Source organism: Phyllobates terribilis, unplaced genomic scaffold, assembly GCF_046119375.1.
Source record: "Phyllobates terribilis strain yellow unplaced genomic scaffold, ASM4611937v1 Scaffold_9__5_contigs__length_417890890, whole genome shotgun sequence".
NCBI classification, from domain to species: Eukaryota; Metazoa; Chordata; class Amphibia; order Anura; family Dendrobatidae; genus Phyllobates; species Phyllobates terribilis.
In genome coordinates this window covers 299,656,760-299,676,628 of record NW_027362769.1, presented here as the reverse complement: position 1 = coordinate 299,676,628, position 19,869 = coordinate 299,656,760, and the positions used below count along the sequence as shown (strand labels likewise).

Here is a 19,869-nt window from a genome sequence, read left to right as displayed (position 1 = left end):
TGGATACGTATATCTATATCATCTCATAAGAACATGTATTGTAACCTGGGCTCATGTTTCCCGCAGTCCTCAGAGTGCATCCTGTAGGATATATACAGCACTCTGCGAGGAGGACGACGAGCAGGCTACACAATAGCGAGAATGGAGATCAGTGCAGATTTACTGTATTACGTCCATTATCAGATTTTACCTTAGGTTTTTATTAAATCAAGACAAATGCAACATAATACACAAAGTATTAAATAAAACAGATCATGTACCACTACATCCAAATAAGACCTTTATTTTTTTTCATTCCTATAGAGTCTGACCAATTTACAGTTGTCAAAATTACAACACGAGAAATGGTTTCTTTAATAGTTTCTGATGTGCTCTGTAGAAGCGAGAAGGGACAGTCATTTTTCCCTATTAAAAAAATCAAGTTGTAAAGGCATGGCAGTCTGAATATCCTACTGATGATGTGAGGGCTGGCAGCAATGTTCATTCATCCAGTGTATTCAGCTGTTCCTCAAGTTCATCTAGATCTTCCCCAGTAAAAAGATTTTCATCAACAGGCACGGCATCCTCTAGGTTTTCTTCGTCGTCGTCTTCCTCACTTTCTTCGGCATAATCATTCTGTTCCCCATTTCTCAAGTCACCGCCTGATGCTTCATTTAGCTTTGCATCTGTAGAAAAGGTAGGGATAGGTAAAAGGCAATCACAACCCAATAACAGGAAGGCCAATGGCGTACACCCATACGGGAGTGAAGAGAAGGCAAGTATAGCATGAAATCTGCGCTCTACACCTGGCCAGATTACACGTGGACCTCATGCTAGGTGAACGTCTGCTTAGTATCTGAACTGTGACCGCAGTCTCCATATCAAGTACTGTGTCACAGTGTCCAGTGGTCAGGAGGAGAATGCACTTCCGTAATTTAAAAACACAAAATAACCAAAGCTTTATAGGTTTGCTTCAACTCTTATCTTTCAATAACGGGAGATCAAAACATAGTATCTACCCCAAAATGGTATCAATAAAAATGTCAGTTCGGCGAGCAAAAAATAAACCCTCATCTGGCCTCAAATCATGAAAAATGGAGACGCTACGGGTCTTGGAAAATGGCACCATTCTTTTTTTTTTTTTAAACAAACTTTGGATTTTTTTTCACCACTTAAAGAATCTAAACGTGTTTGGTATCTGCAAACTCTTAATGACCTAGGGAATCATAATGTACGCTCAGCTTTAGCATTTAGTGAACATGGTACAAAAGAAACCCAAAAAACAATTGTGGAATTGCACTTTTTTTTTTGCAAATTCACCGCACTTTGAATTTTTCCCCGTTTTCCAGTACACTACATGGTAAAACCAATGGTGTTGTTCAAAAGTACTTGTCCCGCAAAAAAACAAGCCCCTCACATGGCCATATTGACAGAAAAATAAAGTTACGGCTCTGGGAAGAAGGGAGCAAAAAACGAAAGCACAAAACGGAAAATGACTGCGGCGTGAAGGGCTTAATTGTATAACTTAATATTGAGCAGACTTAAGTAAGCTGACACCCCTCTATATACTGTATGAGCCCGCACACAGCCCCTCTATGTACAGTATGAGCCATCACATAGTCCCCCTATATACAGTACCACAATTATTTTTTCCACTAGTATGGACTGATTATTCATCAGATATTTATTGAAAATGTCAAGTCTACAAATTTTGCACATTAGCACTGAAACTGCATTGCATTGAAAAAAATACATATATATAGAAAATAAATAAAATCCTCCTGTGTGTATGGTGCAATGTTAGGCTAAGAAATAGTTGTGAGCCGTATTCTCATAAGGCGAGCTGCTCACTTACCATCTCTCTCTGTGGATGTGACGTATGTGCTGAAACGCTCGTGGCTGGCTACGGTGATGCCCGTTTCATCAACATCTTTCAGAACAAAGCGACTCAGGTCAATATCTTGAACATCGGATGTGTCCAACTGTTGGAATGAAAATCCATTTTATGAGAAACAAAACTAATTCCTTTGGCAGAGCATTAGATCTCAAGAAGTACAAAGCATTTCACAAGAGCATTGTCCTTAGCAGCATAGTATATCCAGACTGGCTTCTATAACAGCACATAAAGCAGGATCATGAAGAATCAGGATAACTCCTATCCATATTCCCTTATTAGTGGACGTAGGTGTCATTCAGTGAGCTCTCTACTCAAGGACCAGTGCAGGAAGCATGCAGTGGTGCTCACTCTTGCAGACTTGGGTTATTCTACGTATCACATGGACAGGTATTCTGCAGAATGACCAGTATGTAGTATTATATCGCGACTTGTGGTGGTAACAGTAGGAGTAGTAGTCCAGTGACAACTTTGCCCTGCATAATCAGCTGTTATACCGGCTTGTCCCATTACAGACCCTCCTTTATCCTGAAGCCTCTTGTATTATCAGTGGGCTTTATGTCACAAACGTACAAAAAGGTCCAAAGTATTCACAGGGGAAAAATCCAACTTCCAATGGATATGAGAGATGGTGTTTTACATCTAATCTTAAAGGGAACCTGTCACGTCCTATCTACTATCTACACTGCCCCCATTGCTTTGTTAGTGATACAATGTGCATCACTAACAAGATTTTTTTCATTAAAATTGGTGGTGTTATAATGATTTTATAACTTCATATACTTATATCCTACCTGATCGTTTTCAGTCATAGAGGATGATTTTGCTATTCAGTCTGGGGCGGGCGCCGCATTCGGTCACTGCTGGCACCGCCCACGTGCTTGAATATTGCTCCTGGCAAGCACTGATATTATTGGGGCGCATGCGCCTTTCTACATGTCCGGCCGCTGGTCCCACGCGTGCACAGTTAGGCTGTATGCTTCGCAGCTTCACTGCGCACGTGTCCCCGCGCATAATATCAGCACTTGCCGGGAGCAATATTCAAGTACATGGGCGGCACCAGCAGTGACCGAATGTGGTGCCTGCCCCGGACTGAATAGCAGAATCATCCTCTATGCCTGAAAATGACCAGGTAGGATATAAGTATATTAAAGGTTATAAAATCATTATAACACCACCAATTTTAATGAAAAAAGCTTGTTAGTGATGCACATTGCATCACTAACAAAGCAATGGGGGCAGAGTAGATAGTAGATAGGACGTGACCGGTTCCCTTTAAGTGTTTTTTCCCAATCTTTAAAATGAGACATAGACGGTAGAGGCATAAAGACAGATTCACTTTTCTTTCCTGAAAAACAGGCTAACAACACACCATGAATTCTACATGTCAGTACCCAATTCATTCATTCATTAAAAACCCCAGTTAGGGATCATTCAGACGTGTTTTTTTCACTGACAACACAGTCCTACAGTGACTAAAAAAAAAAAAGAAGGGAGCTATAAGTGAGAAAATGGTGTTGGACATTGTTTTATCCCATTAGGTGTTAGTTATCAACATTTGCTGGGCCAAATGTTTTGCATATTTTGGCATGGGTAGTCAAATTTTGCCTAATTGTTTTTTTTTTTGTGAGTGTTTTTAGGTTAAAACATGGAAAAACAAATTGCTCACCGGATGTCAGGAAGCTTATTATTCGGAGAGTGAAGTCAGGCAAAAGCCACAAAGAGGTAGATATGGAATTCACCTGTTCTCAGAGTTAAGTGTCACATGTATTAAAGAAAGAAAAAGAAGGTTATGGAACAGCTGACAAACCTAGAAGTGGACGCCCACGGGAAACTTCCTCCAGAGTTGATCACATTCTTAAGAAAAAGTCAGTATCTGATGTCCAGAAAAGTGCGTTGCAGAGTTCACACAAAATGAATGAAGAATGTGGGGTCAAACTGAGTCGCCAAACTGTGGTGTGACGGCTAAGAGCAGTAGGGTTGAATGCAAGAGTTCCCAGAAGCCTTTCATCTCTGCAAAGAGCCGGAAGGTCCAACTTGAGTTTGCCAAAGAACAAAGACCACAGCCAATGGAAAGAGACAGATTGGTCTAAAGTGTTGTGGTCAGATGAATCCAAGTACAATCTGTTGGGTAGTGATGGCAAGCACTATATATAACGCCCAACTGGAAAATGTAATGATGTAAGGTACCAAACACCTACAGTGAAACATGGTGGTGGCAATGTCATGGTGTTGGGCTGCTTTTCTGCATCGGCCATAGGCCCTCTACATAGAATTGATGGGAATAGGAATGCTACCATATACAAGGACATACTGGAGAATCTAATGCTGCCAACATGGTAAAACCAAAGTCGGCAGGGGATGGAAATTCTGGCAAGACAATGATCCTAAGCACACATCCAACGAAAAACGTTCGCCTGTTGCAATGGCCAAGCCAATCACCTGATTTACACTCTATAGAGCACCTTTGGGATGAGTTAGGACGACAAGTTGGGGTCTGTACTCATAGCAATAAAGATGAATTGTTTGCAGATTTGTAAATGGAATGGAGCAAGATCCCTCAAGATGTCTTGAATACTCGAGTGGCTTCAATGCCCCGTCGATGTGGTGCAGTAATTAAAGCAAGAGGTAATGCTACAAAGTACCAAGTTATGGCATTGTGAACAATGAATTACTCTCTATGTTGTGATCAATAAATAGTATATGCAAAACTTTTGGCGGTCAGTTTTCTGTAATTAAATGACCATACCTATATTCAACAGCATTTTGGTTAAAATTAAGGTCTTGCACGATGACAACTTCATGCACTTTCAATTCATCACAAGGAAAATGGCATCGCAACAACCAGACACAAGTAGTCACACTTTAAAAAAACACAAAACATTTGGTCGCCAGTGTAGTTTCATCAGTGATTTTGTCCTCCCCTAGGAGGAATAAAGTTCATTTTCTCCGAATAGACGCATTTTCAGTAAGGAGACTGGACAGAATTGGAATGCTATTAACCCTAAGGTGAATCCAATATTTGCAGATTAACAGAGTTTGGGTATATTACAGGTTCCCTTTAAAGGGAATCTTTCATAGAAAATGATATAAACGGTCAAATCAAGTTTTTATGTTAAATGTTGTTTTTTTTAAAAATGTTGGCTCTTTTTTTTTTTTTTTTTAATTTTCCATATCACTATGTTACAAAGAAAAAAGGAGAAAGCTTGCATTTTCACACGGTCCACTATGCCTAATACTAGCCTCATTCTTCCAGTTCTGTGCGGTAGTCTGATTATCAGCACAGACAGGATTACTCTGACAGGTAATACCTATATATACAGTAGATAAAACACAGAATCCACAATAGCGGATATCTGAGCCCATCTCCTCCCCTCCTGTTACTATGACCTTTGCCCAGATGGCAATGAGTCGGTGCCAGCATATTGCTGCCTATGTCAATGTAGCTGCTGAAAAGAGCAGAAAATAAAAGTCTAGTATTAGGTCAAGGTAAGACAGCAGGAGACATTTTTCAGGCAGGTTAAGATTCGTCAGGCAAATGGTTGTGGGGCCTTGGTGCATTCTGGATGGGGGCAAGAGCTACCACCTTCTCATCTGTAAAATGAGCCATACTAATGCATGTTGCAACCTTTCCCACACAGACTGAGTGGATAGCGATATAATAATTTAAAAAAATAAAATAAAAATACCAAAATTTGCAAAAAAAACCCCAAAAAACTATGTAGCAATTTCCTAATTTAAAAGAAGTAGGTCATTTTTTTGTTTTCTGGTGACCCATTCCAGTTAAGCTGTACATAAACAGGCAATCACAATTTCCATGTTATAGAAGCATAGCTCTAATACTAAGGAAGATAAGCAATCACAGGACTGAGCGCTTACATCATCTTCATCTGTCTCGGCAACGTATTGTGTGTCATCCGCCTCTTCATCATCGTCATTCACAAGCTCAGGTCTAAATTCAAACACTTCACGACCACTGATCTATGAAGGGAAACACAAGGTCACCATTACAGAAGCTTTGGAGCAATTCAGAACCCACCACTCTAAGGGTAGCAAGTAATGCTTACCCCCAAGGATTTCCCTGCTTTAAAGTCTGCCTTCCTCCTTTCCATTTCCTCTTCAGCTTTTTCTATTCGATCTTGCCGCTTTCTTTTCTTCCAAGCGAGAAATGATTCTAAGGTGATCCTGGAGACATTTGGTCCGAGGGCAGCGCGCTATAGAACAGAAAATAAGGACAAGTCACAAACACACAATCACATTCAGAAGGTGGACAATTTACTGACAACTTTATTTATAGCTAAAAAGCTAGATATGGCAGATATGGCAACCCAGCGCGATACCAGGGGACACATCCGGCAGTCCTGGGGTCTCGTGTACGGTCATGGCTATCTGCTATAGAAAAGCGGTCGCTGGGACCGGGGACAGGTGATAACGATAGAGCACTCTCTGGCGGCCACCGTCATGGGGCACTATGCAGCTGGCGGCCACCGTCATGGGGCACTATGCAGCTGGCGGCCACCGTCATGGGGCACTATGCAGCTGGCGGCCACCGTCATGGGGCACTATGCAGTTACAGGAATTCTCTCTTAAACTACTTACAAAGGAGAAGTCTGTATCAGCTTGTAAGGCTTATCCATCTGAGGCATTTATGGCATGTCTACAGGATATAACGCCAAATGTAGCCCTCTGTTTCCATCTTTAACAGGAGGTGTAACATGATCAGCCATTTCTTCACTACTATCATTTAGAATAGTCTTAGGCATGTGCAGCCACCTTGTCTTTTCTCCCTGGCGTGCTGTGTGGAGAAGCAAAGGACCACCATTCTCCCAAACAGTAGGGGTGTCAGAAATGGTACCCCCACCTGGTAACCGTATCTATGGTTGATATGCCACAACGATCTCAGATGGGAATACATCTTTAAAGGATATGTATATTTTTGTACATAATTATTTTGGTCCACTTGCTTACTATTGGACACTGATTGGCTGCACTAGTCACGTGACACAACAATGGCACGTCATCCGCCGCGATAGTAGTGGCCACATCGTAGGACTGATGCCACAGCAGGAGGGGAGTATTTTTTTTTTTGAAAATGGACCTTGAAGTGATTAAGCAGCGGTTGTCCAGAAGTGGACAAACCCCTTATCATTTTCTACCATTTTGCTGCTGCAGATTGCCTACAAGTACCTTATCTAGAAGAGTGCTTTAGCACAAAGTGAAAAAGAATATCAGAGCTTCAGACTGTTTTTTCTGCTCCCTTCTCTCAGTGTTAACAATAGTAGCACAGTGAAGGTTGTACACAGATCTTCACAACATAAATAAACGATAAAGGATCTCAGGGAAGGCAGAGAAAACAGGCTAAAGAAAGCAAGGGCAACACATGAAGAGGAAATAAGTACAAGAGGGAAACTGTGCTGTTATATGAGCAGTGAAAACACGAGCACCCTGGATACATACAGACCTCACATCCAGCCTATATTACTGGGAGGGACACGCAGACCTCACGTCCAGCCTATATTACTGGGAGGAAGACACCGATCTCACATCCAGCCTATATTACTGGGAGGGACACACGAACCTCACATCCAGCCTATATTACTGGGAGGGAAACACAGACCTCACATCCAGCCTATATTGCTGGGAGGGAAACACAGACCTCACATCCAGCCTATATTACAGGGAGGGACACGCAGACCTCACATCCAGCCTATATTACTGGGAGGGACACACGAACCTCACATCCAGCCTATATTACTGGGAGGGACACGCAGACCTCACATCCAGCCTATATTACAGGGAGGGACACACAGACCTCACATCCAGCCTATATTACAGGGAGGGACACGCAGACCTCACATCCAGCTATATTACAGGGAGGGACACGCAGACCTCACATCCAGCCTATATTACAGGGAGGGACACGCAGACCTCACATCCAGATTATATTACAGGGAGGGACACGCAGACCTCACATCCAGCCTATATTACAGGGAGGGACACGCAGACCTCACATCCAGCCTATATTACAGGGAGGGACAAGCAGACCTCACATCCAGCCTATATTACAGGGAGGGACACGCAGACCTCACATCCAGCCTATATTACAGGGAGGGACACGCAGACCTCACATCCAGCCTATATTACAGGGAGGGACAAGCAGACCTCACATCCAGCCTATATTACAGGGAGGGACAAGCAGACCTCACATCCAGCCTATATTACAGGGAGGGACAAGCAGACCTCACATCCAGCCTATATTACAGGGAGGGACAAGCAGACCTCACATCCAGCCTATATTACAGGGAGGGACAAGCAGACCTCACATCCAGCCTATATTACAGGGAGGGACAAGCAGACCTCACATCCAGCCTATATTACAGGGAGGGACAAGCAGACCTCACATCCAGCCTATATTACAGGGAGGGACAAGCAGACCTCACATCCAGCCTATATTACAGGGAGGGACACGCAGACCTCACATCCAGCCTATATTACAGGGAGGGACACGCAGACCTCACATCCAGCCTATATTACAGGGAGGGACACGCAGACCTCACATCCAGCCTATATTACAGGGAGGGACACGCAGACCTCACATCCAGCCTATATTACAGGGAGGGACAAGCAGACCTCACATCCAGCCTATATTACAGGGAGGGACACGCAGACCTCACATCCAGCTATATTACAGGGAGGGACACGCAGACCTCACATCCAGCCTATATTACAGGGAGGGACACGCAGACCTCACATCCAGCCTATATTACAGGGAGGGACAAGCAGACCTCACATCCAGCCTATATTACAGGGAGGGACAAGCAGACCTCACATCCAGCCTATATTACAGGGAGGGACACGCAGACCTCACATCCAGCCTATATTACAGGGAGGGACAAGCAGACCTCACATCCAGCTATATTACAGGGAGGGACACGCAGACCTCACATCCAGCCTATATTACAGGGAGGGACACGCAGACCTCACATCCAGCCTATATTACAGGGAGGGACAAGCAGACCTCACATCCAGCCTATATTGCTGGGAGGAACATGCAGACCTCACATCCAGCCTATATTGCTTGGAGGAACATGCAGACCTCACATCCAGCCTATATTGCAGGGAGGGACACACAGATCTCACATCCAGCCTATATTATTAGAAAACACTTCCATAAGAGAAAAATCTGAAACTTGGATCAGGCAGCAAACTGTATATCAGGGGATCTGCAAATAAATGAAGGAATGAGGATTGGCGACTGAAAAGGAGCCCATTGCATTTAAGTGTTATTGAGAGCCACAGACTTGATGATGTGACCCTTGGGTGAGAGAAAGGTTGTAGAATTTTTTTTCTGTGGTCACAGATAAGATACATGAATACAGAGTCTTATCACTGTCTGGTCTCTAGAAGAACGCTGCATGCCATAACTTCCAGAAGGCTCTAATGGTCTGACATTTCACAGATTTCTCAATTTAAATAATTGCCAAAATTAGGCCACACGTATCACAAAAAAAGGCAAAAATTATCTGAGTTGCGAAGAAAAATAAAAAAAAACAAACACAGGAAATAAGACATTGCAGTTCTCAAAACCAAATGTGTGGGGAAAAAAGAGCTCTATCTTCAACTGGTTTAAAAAAAAAAAAAAAAAACAAAGAAAAAATAATTGTCTTCTACATTCTAGAGTTTAATTTTCGAAACGGAAATTAAATACATGACTTTCACTAAATTTACAGAGCAACGTGAAAGAAAGTAGAACATAATAAAGGCTGTACAAGGTGTTAGGGCCGCTGTACCCCTGCCCGACTGCGCGCAGGGGTCCTAAGCATCATGTTTCCTGATGTGTTGTGGCATAGACCACTGTACACAGATGACGGTGGGATGTCACATCAGAGTAAATACTGCCAGCAGACACATACTGTGGGGAGTAACCATGTCCTAAATCCTTAGCAATAGTATAAGCTCTGAAAAAGGTGACTGGCACCCCTTGTAAAAGTAATTAGGCATACCTCTTTTTCTATCAAATCTTCTAACGAAATTTCATCTTCCTTTTCTTCTTTCTTTTTGTCCTTCTTTAACACAAAGCCGGGAGGCAGCGCGTGGCGGTACATGCAGGTGTCGCCTCCACCAGGGCAGACCCAAAACCATCCATATTTGTTATTTTCTATTGCGTCCAGGAAGAATTTACAAACCTGTGACAATAAAGGTGCAAAGATCAGCTCCCAGATTCATTTACTCGGATAGGCAAGACCCCGTCATAGAACAGGAAAACCTTGTGTGGTTCAGCGGCCACTCCATATCCACCCACACGCCCTGCTCGATGGTGGTGACCCTGGAGCATGCTGCAGTAGTCATCGTCCACAAGTGGTTACCACCAGGCATGCATGCATCGCCCCAAGGAAACACCCTGGCGGACTCGGGCCCTTGCCCCATATCATTTCATCATGTATTTATGGCTTCTCTTACAACTTCCCCTTTAAGAACCGAAAGAGAGAAGTCGTCTCATGCTCAGCAGGACGTACACAGTCCATGCATTACACGGACCGCCATTCTCTGAGCAGCCTCCATGTAACACCACATTTCTCTGCAGTGCTCGCCATTCACTAATGGTCAGAGAGTCCCCACATCGTACACACTGACATAACTTTGGGGGGGGGTCTTTCCACCAATGCAAAAAAAAAACAAAAAACAATACAACATACTATCTGCGTTTTAGGTTTCTTCTTTTCCGCTTCTCCGTGCTTCTGGTTCACCACTTCTTCCAGTTTTTTCTCGTCCCAATTCTCCATTGTATCTACAAGTAAGAATAAGCATATGGTCAAGCAGCAAGAGTCTGAACATCGGTGTAAACTGTGATAAATCATTGAAGCCACCAATTTTATTCACATCTATAGCAGAAGATACAACTGCAGTCTCCAGTAGAAAACCGTCTATTCCCAGTATTAGTGGCACAGACCTAGAAGCCATGCTGACAGTGCGCTCAGGTGTCTGCTCTGGATAGATGCACATGTCCGCCATGCTCCTCCGATACAGATGGATGGGAAGAGCACACCATCTACAGAGGTTGGATTCTTATCCTGGGGGCCATATGAATGTGACTTCACCTTGGGGGTCACCAGTTGGGTAGTGCTGGAGTACACAGACCGTTTTACCTTTTTCTAGCTCATCATCTCTTCCATCCACGTAAACGCTCCTCTTCTCACATTTTCTTTCTAAAGACAAGTCATGGGAGAATTTGCACTTGTCGCCCTTTGTGCACTGGCCTTGCTTGTAGAAAGCACATACTACAGACTTTGGATCAGCACCTATGTAAAGCCAAAAAAAAACAAAATAAAGTCACCCAGTGTTGTCAGTTCTAGCCCTCACATTGGCCAACATCACACACACAAGAGGACAGAAGCATCTTACAGATCTGAACTGGAAAGACAGGAAGCTTAGTGACCAGTTCACCAATAAAACAGGGCTGGAAAAGTGAGGGACAGAGGCGATTCATGCACGGGGGGTCCTGACACCTCCACTATTGGGCACAATGAAGGATCCTCTTTAGTGTTTATACAGAACCCATAGCCCATCCATAAGAACAGCTCGAACAATGGAGGGGACATATCACTCCTTGGAACACAAGACTTCTTCATTGTGTTGGTTGGACCCATACTGACCAAAAATGAAAGAGGCTGTTCACTTTTGGGATTTTTTTTTTGTTTATTTCCATGCATGTATGTTGGGCTAGAAATCGTTTTTGCAAATGGGTTTATTTAAAAATGTTGCTTTTTTCATTTGGCTTTTACAGGCTCTGTTTCGCTGCACATTCAACTTTGATGTAGTTTGTGGTCATAAATCAGCTGGGAGGAGCTCAGAAAAACTGTCAGATCAAGCTCACTGACAGATCCTTAGTTAACTCATTCTGTATACATCAATAAGCAGTGTAAACACAGAGGCAATAGAAAGTCAAAGATAAAAAAAAAGTTTAAAGAAACCCAATTGCAAAAATGATTTTGAAAAAAAAAATTGTCAAGAAAGGTGGATAACCACTTGAATAGCTTATTGTAAGGCTACATACACACTAATGAAAAACAGCACATGAATGGCTTCAGTGTGCAGTACATTTTTTTCTCACTCCTATTAACTTAAATGGCTAAATGTGATCTTATAGGACTTACAAAATGGAGTCTGTACACATTGGCTTCCTGCCTTATGAGCCATTATGATGGTTTTGCTCCCATCATTGACTTACAATTGCTATTGTAAATGTTACAGAGCAAAGCGGCAGATTTTTTAAGCTCTGTGAGCGTAGCCTAATGCTGGACATCACATTAAAGATGATGCCATATTAAAACATTTTAAATGTACATGTGAGACATATATATATATATATATCCATCTATATATATCTATAACTCTCTATATCACACACACACATACACAGTGGTGTGAAAAAGTGTTTGCCTCCTTCCTGATTCCTTATTCTTTTACATATTTGTCACACAAATGTTTCAGATCACAAAACTAAATTTAAATATTAGACAAAGATAACACAAGTAAACATAAAATGCAGTTTTTAAATGAAGGTCTTTATTATTAAGGGAAAAAGAAATCCAAACCAGCAGGGCCCTGTGAGAAAAAGTGATTGCCCCCTAAACCTAATAACTGGTTGGGCCGCCCTTAGAAGCAACAACTGCAATCCAGCGTTTGCGATAACTGGCAATGAGTCTTTTACAACTCTCAGGAGGAATTTGGCCCCACTAATCTTTGCAAAATTGTTGTAATTCAACCACATTGGAGGGTTTCCGAGCATGAACCGTCTTTGAAACGTTACCCCTTGGATATTGGTAGACAGCAGAATTCATGGTTCCATTTACCACAGCAAGTCTTCCAGGTCCTGAAGCAGCAAAACAGCCCCAGACCATCACACTACCACCAACATACTTCACTGTTGGTATGATGTTCGTTTTCAGAAATGCTGTGATACTTCTACGCCACATTTAATGGGACATATACCTTCCAAAAAGTTAAACTTTTGTCTCGTCAGTCCACAGAGTATTCTCCCAAAAGTCTTGGTGATCATCAAGATGTTTTCTGGCAAAACAGAGACGAGTCTTTATGTTCTTTTTGCTCAGTAGTGGTTTTCGCCTTGTAACTCTGCCGTGCATGCAATTTTTGCCCAGTCTCTTTCTTATGGTGGAGTCATGAACACTGACCTTAACTGAGGCCTGTAGTTCTTTGGATGATGTTGTTGTGAGGAATTTTGTGACCTCTTGGATGAGTCGTCGCTGCACTCTTGGGGTAATTTTGGTCGGCTAGCCATTCCTGGGAAGGTTCACCACTGTTTCATGTTTTTGCCGTTTGTAGATAATGGCTCTCACTGTTGTTCGCTGGAGTCCCAAAGCTTTAGAAATAGCTTTATAACCTTTTCCAAACTGATAGATCTCAATTACTTTGTTTCTCATTTGTTTCTGAATGTCTTTGAATCGCAGCCTGATGTCTAGCTTTTGAGGATCTTTAGGTCTACTTCACTTTGTCAGGCAGGTCCTATTTTAGTGATTTCTTGATTGAGAACAGGTGTGGCAGTCATCAGGCCTGTGTGTGGCTAGGGAAATTGAACTCAGCTTCCACAAGATGTGATAAACCACAGTTAATTTATGTTTTAGTGGGGTGGGAAATCACTTTCACACAGGGCCCGGTAGTTTTAGATTTCTTTTTCCCTTAATAATAAAGACCTTCATTTAAAAAGTGCATTGTGTGTTCACTTGTGTTATCTTTGTCTTATATTTAAATTTGTTTTGTGATCTGAAACATTTACCGTATTTTTCGGACCATAAGACGCACTTTTTTCCTCCAAAATTTTGAAGGAAAATGGGGGGTGCGTCTTATGGTCCGAATGTTGGGGGGGTGTATAGTTATGTGTGGTGTGGGGGGAGCGGTATCGGTGGAGGAGCGGGGCACAGGAGGCAGCAGCCAGCAGCTGCAGCCTACACTGTCCCCGCTGCTAAAGAAAATGAATATTCACTGCTCCCCACGCCCATGGGGGTGTGGGGAGTACTGAATATTCATGCTCCTTAATAGCAGTATACAGTGTAGCCGCGCTGCGGCTGCTGCCGGCTATCTCCTGTGCCCGCTGTTAAAGGCATGAATATTCAACCCCTCTCCACGCCCATGTTCATGGGGAGGGAGTGAATATTCATGCCCTTTAATGAGCGGGCACAGGAGATAGCCGGCAGCAGCAGCAGCCGCAGCGCGGCTCCGCTGTGTGCCGGCTATGAAGGAGAGTGAAGTCACTGCTCCCCGCGCACACAGACCCCGCGTGGGGAGCAGTGACTTCCGGCAGCTGATCTCTCCTTGTGAGCTGCGCATGGCAGTGACGTCATGCGCGGCTCAGATGGAGAGATCAGTACAGGCAGACCGGACGCAGCGCTGGAGGGGAGAGAAGAAAGGCGAGTAGGAGTGTTTATTTTTTTTTAATGTGCAGCCTGATGGGGATGAGGGGTGCCATGCATACCAGGACAGGGATGAGGGGTGCCATGCATACCAGGACAGGGATGAGGGGTGCCATGCATACCAGGACAGGGATGAGGGGTGCCATGCATACCAGGACAGGGATGAGGGGTGCCATGCATACCAGGACAGGGATGAGGGGTGCCATGCATACCAGGACAGGGATGAGGGGTGCCATGCATACCAGGACAGGTATGAGGGGTGCCATGCATACCAGGATAAGGATGAGGGGTGCCATGCATACCAGGATGGGGATGGGGACCACATATAAAAGGAAGGGGGGCAGCATATATACCAGGATGGGGGATATTGTCAGAATTGGGGGACATTACCTTATACCAGTGTCAGCAGAAGACCCCCTCCCTCTTAAAAGTGCATCATGACCACATTTTTTGCTTACATTTTTATTTTTTTATTTTCCTCCTCTAAAACCTAGGCGCGTCTTATTGTCCGGTGCGTCTTATAGTCTAAAAAATACGTTAAGTGTGAGAAACATGCAAAAGAATAAGAAATCAGGAAGGGGAAAACACTTTCTCACACCACTGTAAGCATGTGTGTGTATAAAAATTGTACTTAAATATATCTCCCCAGTAACGCAGACTTCGATCCAGCAAGCTCCCATTTACACACATGCACTGTGAGTTTTTCGCCGAGTATATGCAGTTAATCTACCTTTGCTGACCTTTTGCGCAGCTACTACCGGTTTAAAGAGGTCATTAAGGTCTTGAAGATCTTTCTTTTTGTCATCCTTTTTAGCTTTCTTTTCACCTTCAGTCTGCACCACCTAAAGAACAGAAAAAGCTGAAAACGTTCTGATATCTGCTACTACATTCTTCAATAGGTCTTGTATAAGGCCTGTCTGTATCAGGCCACACAGTGCCAGCATCTAGAGGTCATGGGCCAGGTGTATGATTAAGGGGTTGTCTGGGGATAATAAGTAATAACCAATAGATCAGTGGGGGTCCAGCTGCTGGGAAACTACCGATCAGCAGAAGGGGGCATTTTTATCCCGCTAGAACTGACTGGCAGTGCACATGATAGACCACCCCTCCATTCATTCCCTACTGGGCAGCCATACAAGTCCATGAGCAGCCTTTAGAGCATGAACAGAGTGGTGGTGAGCACGTACACTGCTGCTCCAGCCTTACAGGATAAAAGTGCCCTGTTCTGCAGATCAGTGCCGGTCCTAGACACAAGACCCTCAACGATCAACAAGTTATTACCTAAACCTATCCCATGGATAGGCGATGAATTCTCTTCACTGGGCAACCCACTTTATAGCTCATCTTTCTAGAGAAAAAAGCTGGGACCTCATCATTTGGTCAAACTAAAAGAAATCTTCATTATAGGGGTTGTTCCCTTTCAGTAAATGTTGGTCCCTGGCTGTAAATTATAAAGAAACAAACCGCGCTCTACTCATCTTCCTTGGGTCCACCAGCAAGTCTCTACACTGCTCCACTGTTTGGCGTTCGCTGCAGTGCTGACAACACGTCAACAGTGCCGCAGCCAATCAGTGAGCTCAGCGGCAGAGCAGGGAGTTTCCATGTAGTCAGAGAGACCCGCTCAGAGCTGCTGAGCTCACTGATGGCTGCAACACTTTTGACTGGTCTATCAGTGAGCTCAGCAGCTCAGAGCGGGTCACTCTGACTACAAGGAAACTCCCCACTCTGCCGCTGAGCTCACTGATTGGCTGCGGCACGGTTGACGGGTCTATGCAACATTTTACTGAGCCCACAAACATCCCCAATACCTCCGTCTTATTTTGAGGTCCCTTCGGCCTCTGGTTTCTATGGTCGCGTGCTGTGCTTATCTAAACCCAGCACTTCCTCCCAATGACGTCTGCATGCCTGCAGACTACAATTCCCATGATTCATAGCACTGGAATCCGCCCAGTGCTCAATCCCATGGTCCGCATCCTCCCCCCTCTGCCACATCACTGTTCAAGCCATCAGTCAAAACAAAGCAATTTATACAGGTCACACGCCTTCTGTGACATCAGTGCGCTCACTGAGCTGTTGGCGGAGTTCAGCAATTGTACTGACAAGGCAAAACTATTATGGAAGCCAGGCAAAGGCTAAAATAAACACTGTGCCCAGCTCCTGACATGTGGCGTACATGTAGGTCCCACCCTGGGTTCAGGTGAATGATCTGAGCCCACACTATACAGGGCAGGCACTGGCTGTGTCACACTGCTGGCATCTGCCAGTAGCAGGAGGGATCAGCCAGTAGCAGGAGGGATCAGCCAGTAGCAGGAGGGATCAGCCAGTAGCAGGAGGGATCTGCCATAGCGCTAATTACTGCTGTTTAACCACTTCAAAGCCGCTGTCAATTTCTGACATGACGTCAACACAGGTGGCTTTGGGCTGCCATGGCAGCTGGAGGCCCTTTTCAGGACCATCCTGGTACTCCTGTGAAGCCCAGACATAGTCTGGGATTCATAAAGGACCGTCATTTTCACTATATACAGTATTACAGTATATAGGACAAGCGATCAAACGATTGCAGGATCACTTAAACAGGGTTAAAAAAATAAAAAATACACAAGTTTAAATCACCCCTCTTTGCCCAGTTTAAAAATAAATTTGGTATTGCTGTGTCCGCAAACCTCCGATCTATCAAAATATAAAATGAATTACGCTGACCAGTATGGTGGGCACCATAAAGGAATAATAAAAAAAAAATATTGAAATGCCAGTATTGCCATTTTTTTCCCCAGAGCCTACTAGTGATGAGGGAAACGTGCCCAGGCGTTATCAGAGTATCATGGGAATGCTCGGATAATGCGTCATCATGGGCGTGCTCGGATAATGAGTTATCACTAAAACAAACTAAAACTATAAAACTAAAACAAAGCAGCACACTGTAACGCTAAGTATGCGGACATGAAATATATGAAATTTGAGAAGCATTACTGCTGTAGAAAATAGAAATAAATGAAAAACGCCTTACCGCGGCTACCCAGGTACACATGAATTGGCCAATTTATGCGCTAAGATTTCTCACTTATTTCTATTTTCTTCAGCAGTAATGGTTTTCAAATTTCATGTTGGCATACTTAGCGTTGCAGAGTGCCGCTTTGTTTGTTAGTTATATATGGAGGTAGCTGCTCCTAGTAAGCACCTGTTCACACCTATTTCTTGTTTTGGAAGTGCCGGACAGTTTTTTCTGTGTTATCAGGGCATGCTCGGGCGTTATCCAAGTATCATGTGCGTGCGGGGGTTGCCTGTTATCCAAGCACATTCGCTCATCACTAGCACCTACACCTCCCCCAAACAATACAGATGTGAAGAATTAATTTGTAAGGTCAATTTTACCGAAACATGAATGCAGTAAAAATTAAACCCCAAAAACCAGGGCTGTGGAGTTGGAGTCGTCGATTCGGTGTCCATTTTGGTGGAGTCGGAACCGGAGTCAGTATAAAATGGACCAACTCCAGCTCCTAAAATATACACTGCTCAAAAAAATAAAGGGAACACTTAAACAACAGAATATAACTCCAAGTAAATCAAACTTCTGTGAAATCAAACTGTCCACTTAGGAAGCAACACTGATTGTGAATCAATTTCACATGCTGTTGTGCAAATGGAATAGATAATAGATGGAAATTATTGGCAATTATCAAGACACACTCAATAAAGGAGTGGTTCTGCAGGTGGGGACCACAGAACCACATCTCAGTACCAATGCTTTCTGGCTGATGTTTTGGTCACTTTTGAATGCTGGTTGTGCTTTCACACTCGTGGTAGCATGAGACTTACTCTACAACCCACAGAAGTTGCTCAGGTAGTGCAGCTCATCCAGGATGGCACATCAATGTGAGCTGCGGCAGGTTTGCTGTGTCTGTCAGCGTAGTGTCCAGAGCCTGGAGGCGCTACCAGGAGACAGGCCAGTACACCAGGAGACATGGAGGGGGCCGTAAGAGGGCAACAACCCAGCAGCAGGACCGCTACCTCCGCATTTGTGCAAGGAGGAACAGGAGGAGCACTGTCAGAGCCCTGCAAAATGACCTCCAGCAGGCCACAAATGTGCATGTGTCTGCACAAACTGTTAGAAACCGACTCCATGACGGTGGTATGAGGGCCCGACATCCAAAGATGGGGGTTGTGCTCACAGTTCAACACCGTGCAGGACGTTTGGCATTTGCCACAGAACACCAGGATTGGCAAAGTCGCCACTGGCGCCCTGTGCTCTTCACAGATGAGAGCAGGTTCACACTGAGCACGTGACAGATGTGACAGAGTCTGGAGACGCTGTGGAGAGCGATCTGCTGCCGGCAACATCCTTCAGCATGACCGGTTTGGCAGTGGGTCAGTAATGGTGTGGGGTGGCATTTCTTTGGAGGGCCGCACAGCCCTCCATCTGCTCTCCAGAGGTAGCCTGACTGCCATTAGGTGCAGAGATGAGATCCTCAGACCCCTTGTGAGACCATATGCTGGTGCGGTTGGCCCTGGGTTCCTCCTAATGCAGGACAATGCCAGACCTCATGTGGCTGGAGTGTGTCAGCAGTTCCTGCAAGATGAAGGCATTGAAGCTATGGACTGGCCCGCCCGTTCCCCAGACCTGAATCCGATTGAGCACATCTGGGACATCATGTCTCGCTCCATCCACCAACATCACATTGCACCACAGACTGTCCAGGAGTTGGTGGATGCTTTAGTCCAGGTCTGGGAGGAGATCCCACAGGAGACCATCCGCAACCTCATCAGGAGCATGCCCAGGCGTTGTAGGGAGATCATACAGGCACGTGGAGGACACAAACAATACTGAGTCTCATTTTGACTTGTTTTAAGGACATTACATCAAAGTTGGATCAGCCTGTAGTGTGTTTTTCCACTTGTAATTTTGGGGGTGACTCCAAATCCAGGCCTCCATTGGTTAATAAATTTGATTTCCATTGATGATTTTTGTGTGATTTTGTTGTCAGCACATTCAATTTTGTACAGAACAAAGTATTCAATGAGAATATTTCATTCATTCAGATCTAGGATGTGTTATTGGAGTGTTCCCTTTATTTTTTTGAGCAGTGTATAATAAATTGGGTACAGTAGTTCAATGCAGTTTGTGGGGAATATTTTTTCATAAGAATTTGGCAAAGTTATGAAATGTCCTATAAATGTCTGTCCTTTTCCTGATCTAAGGGTCTAGACCAGTGGTGGTGAACCTATGGCACGCAGAGCCCTCCCGGTGGGCACGCGTGCCATTTCCTCAGCCCGTGCACCATCCCCTTCTCACTAGAGCTGCGGCCCGATGGAAGCCAGGAGCGTAGCCTGAGGAGAGTGGCCACGGCGCTTGTGAAGCGCTGAGAAGGGTGAGGAGATGGGGCACGTGCCCACAGGTAGGACTGTAATATGTGAAGTTCAGATCAGCGTTGGAGCAGGCAGAGGTGAGTAGTTATTATTTTAATCTGGGGCCATTACACGGCATTGAACAGCATGCGGGGCCCACTGCGCTGCGTGGAGCGCTGCGCGGGGCCCACTGCGCTGCGTGGAGCGCTGCGCGGGGCCCACTGC

The 19,869-nt window shown here is 44.5% G+C and overlaps 1 protein-coding gene across 1 annotated transcript in view; it reads right to left on the bottom strand.

The window, feature by feature from the left end:
• Nucleotides 1-267: 267 nt before the first annotated feature.
• The window catches only part of ZC3H15 (zinc finger CCCH-type containing 15), a 32,174-nt gene continuing 12,572 nt past the window's right edge, over nucleotides 268-19,869 (bottom strand). The window contains exons 3-10 of the mRNA XM_073647891.1: nucleotides 15,032-15,143; nucleotides 11,020-11,172; nucleotides 10,570-10,661; nucleotides 9,877-10,059; nucleotides 5,941-6,087; nucleotides 5,753-5,854; nucleotides 1,835-1,961; nucleotides 268-665 (exon numbers count right to left, since the gene is read on the bottom strand). Coding sequence (XP_073503992.1) covers nucleotides 481-665; nucleotides 1,835-1,961; nucleotides 5,753-5,854; nucleotides 5,941-6,087; nucleotides 9,877-10,059; nucleotides 10,570-10,661; nucleotides 11,020-11,172; nucleotides 15,032-15,143 — 1,101 coding nt within the window. The 3' untranslated portion in view covers nucleotides 268-480. The remainder of the gene's footprint in view (nucleotides 666-1,834; nucleotides 1,962-5,752; nucleotides 5,855-5,940; nucleotides 6,088-9,876; nucleotides 10,060-10,569; nucleotides 10,662-11,019; nucleotides 11,173-15,031; nucleotides 15,144-19,869) is intronic.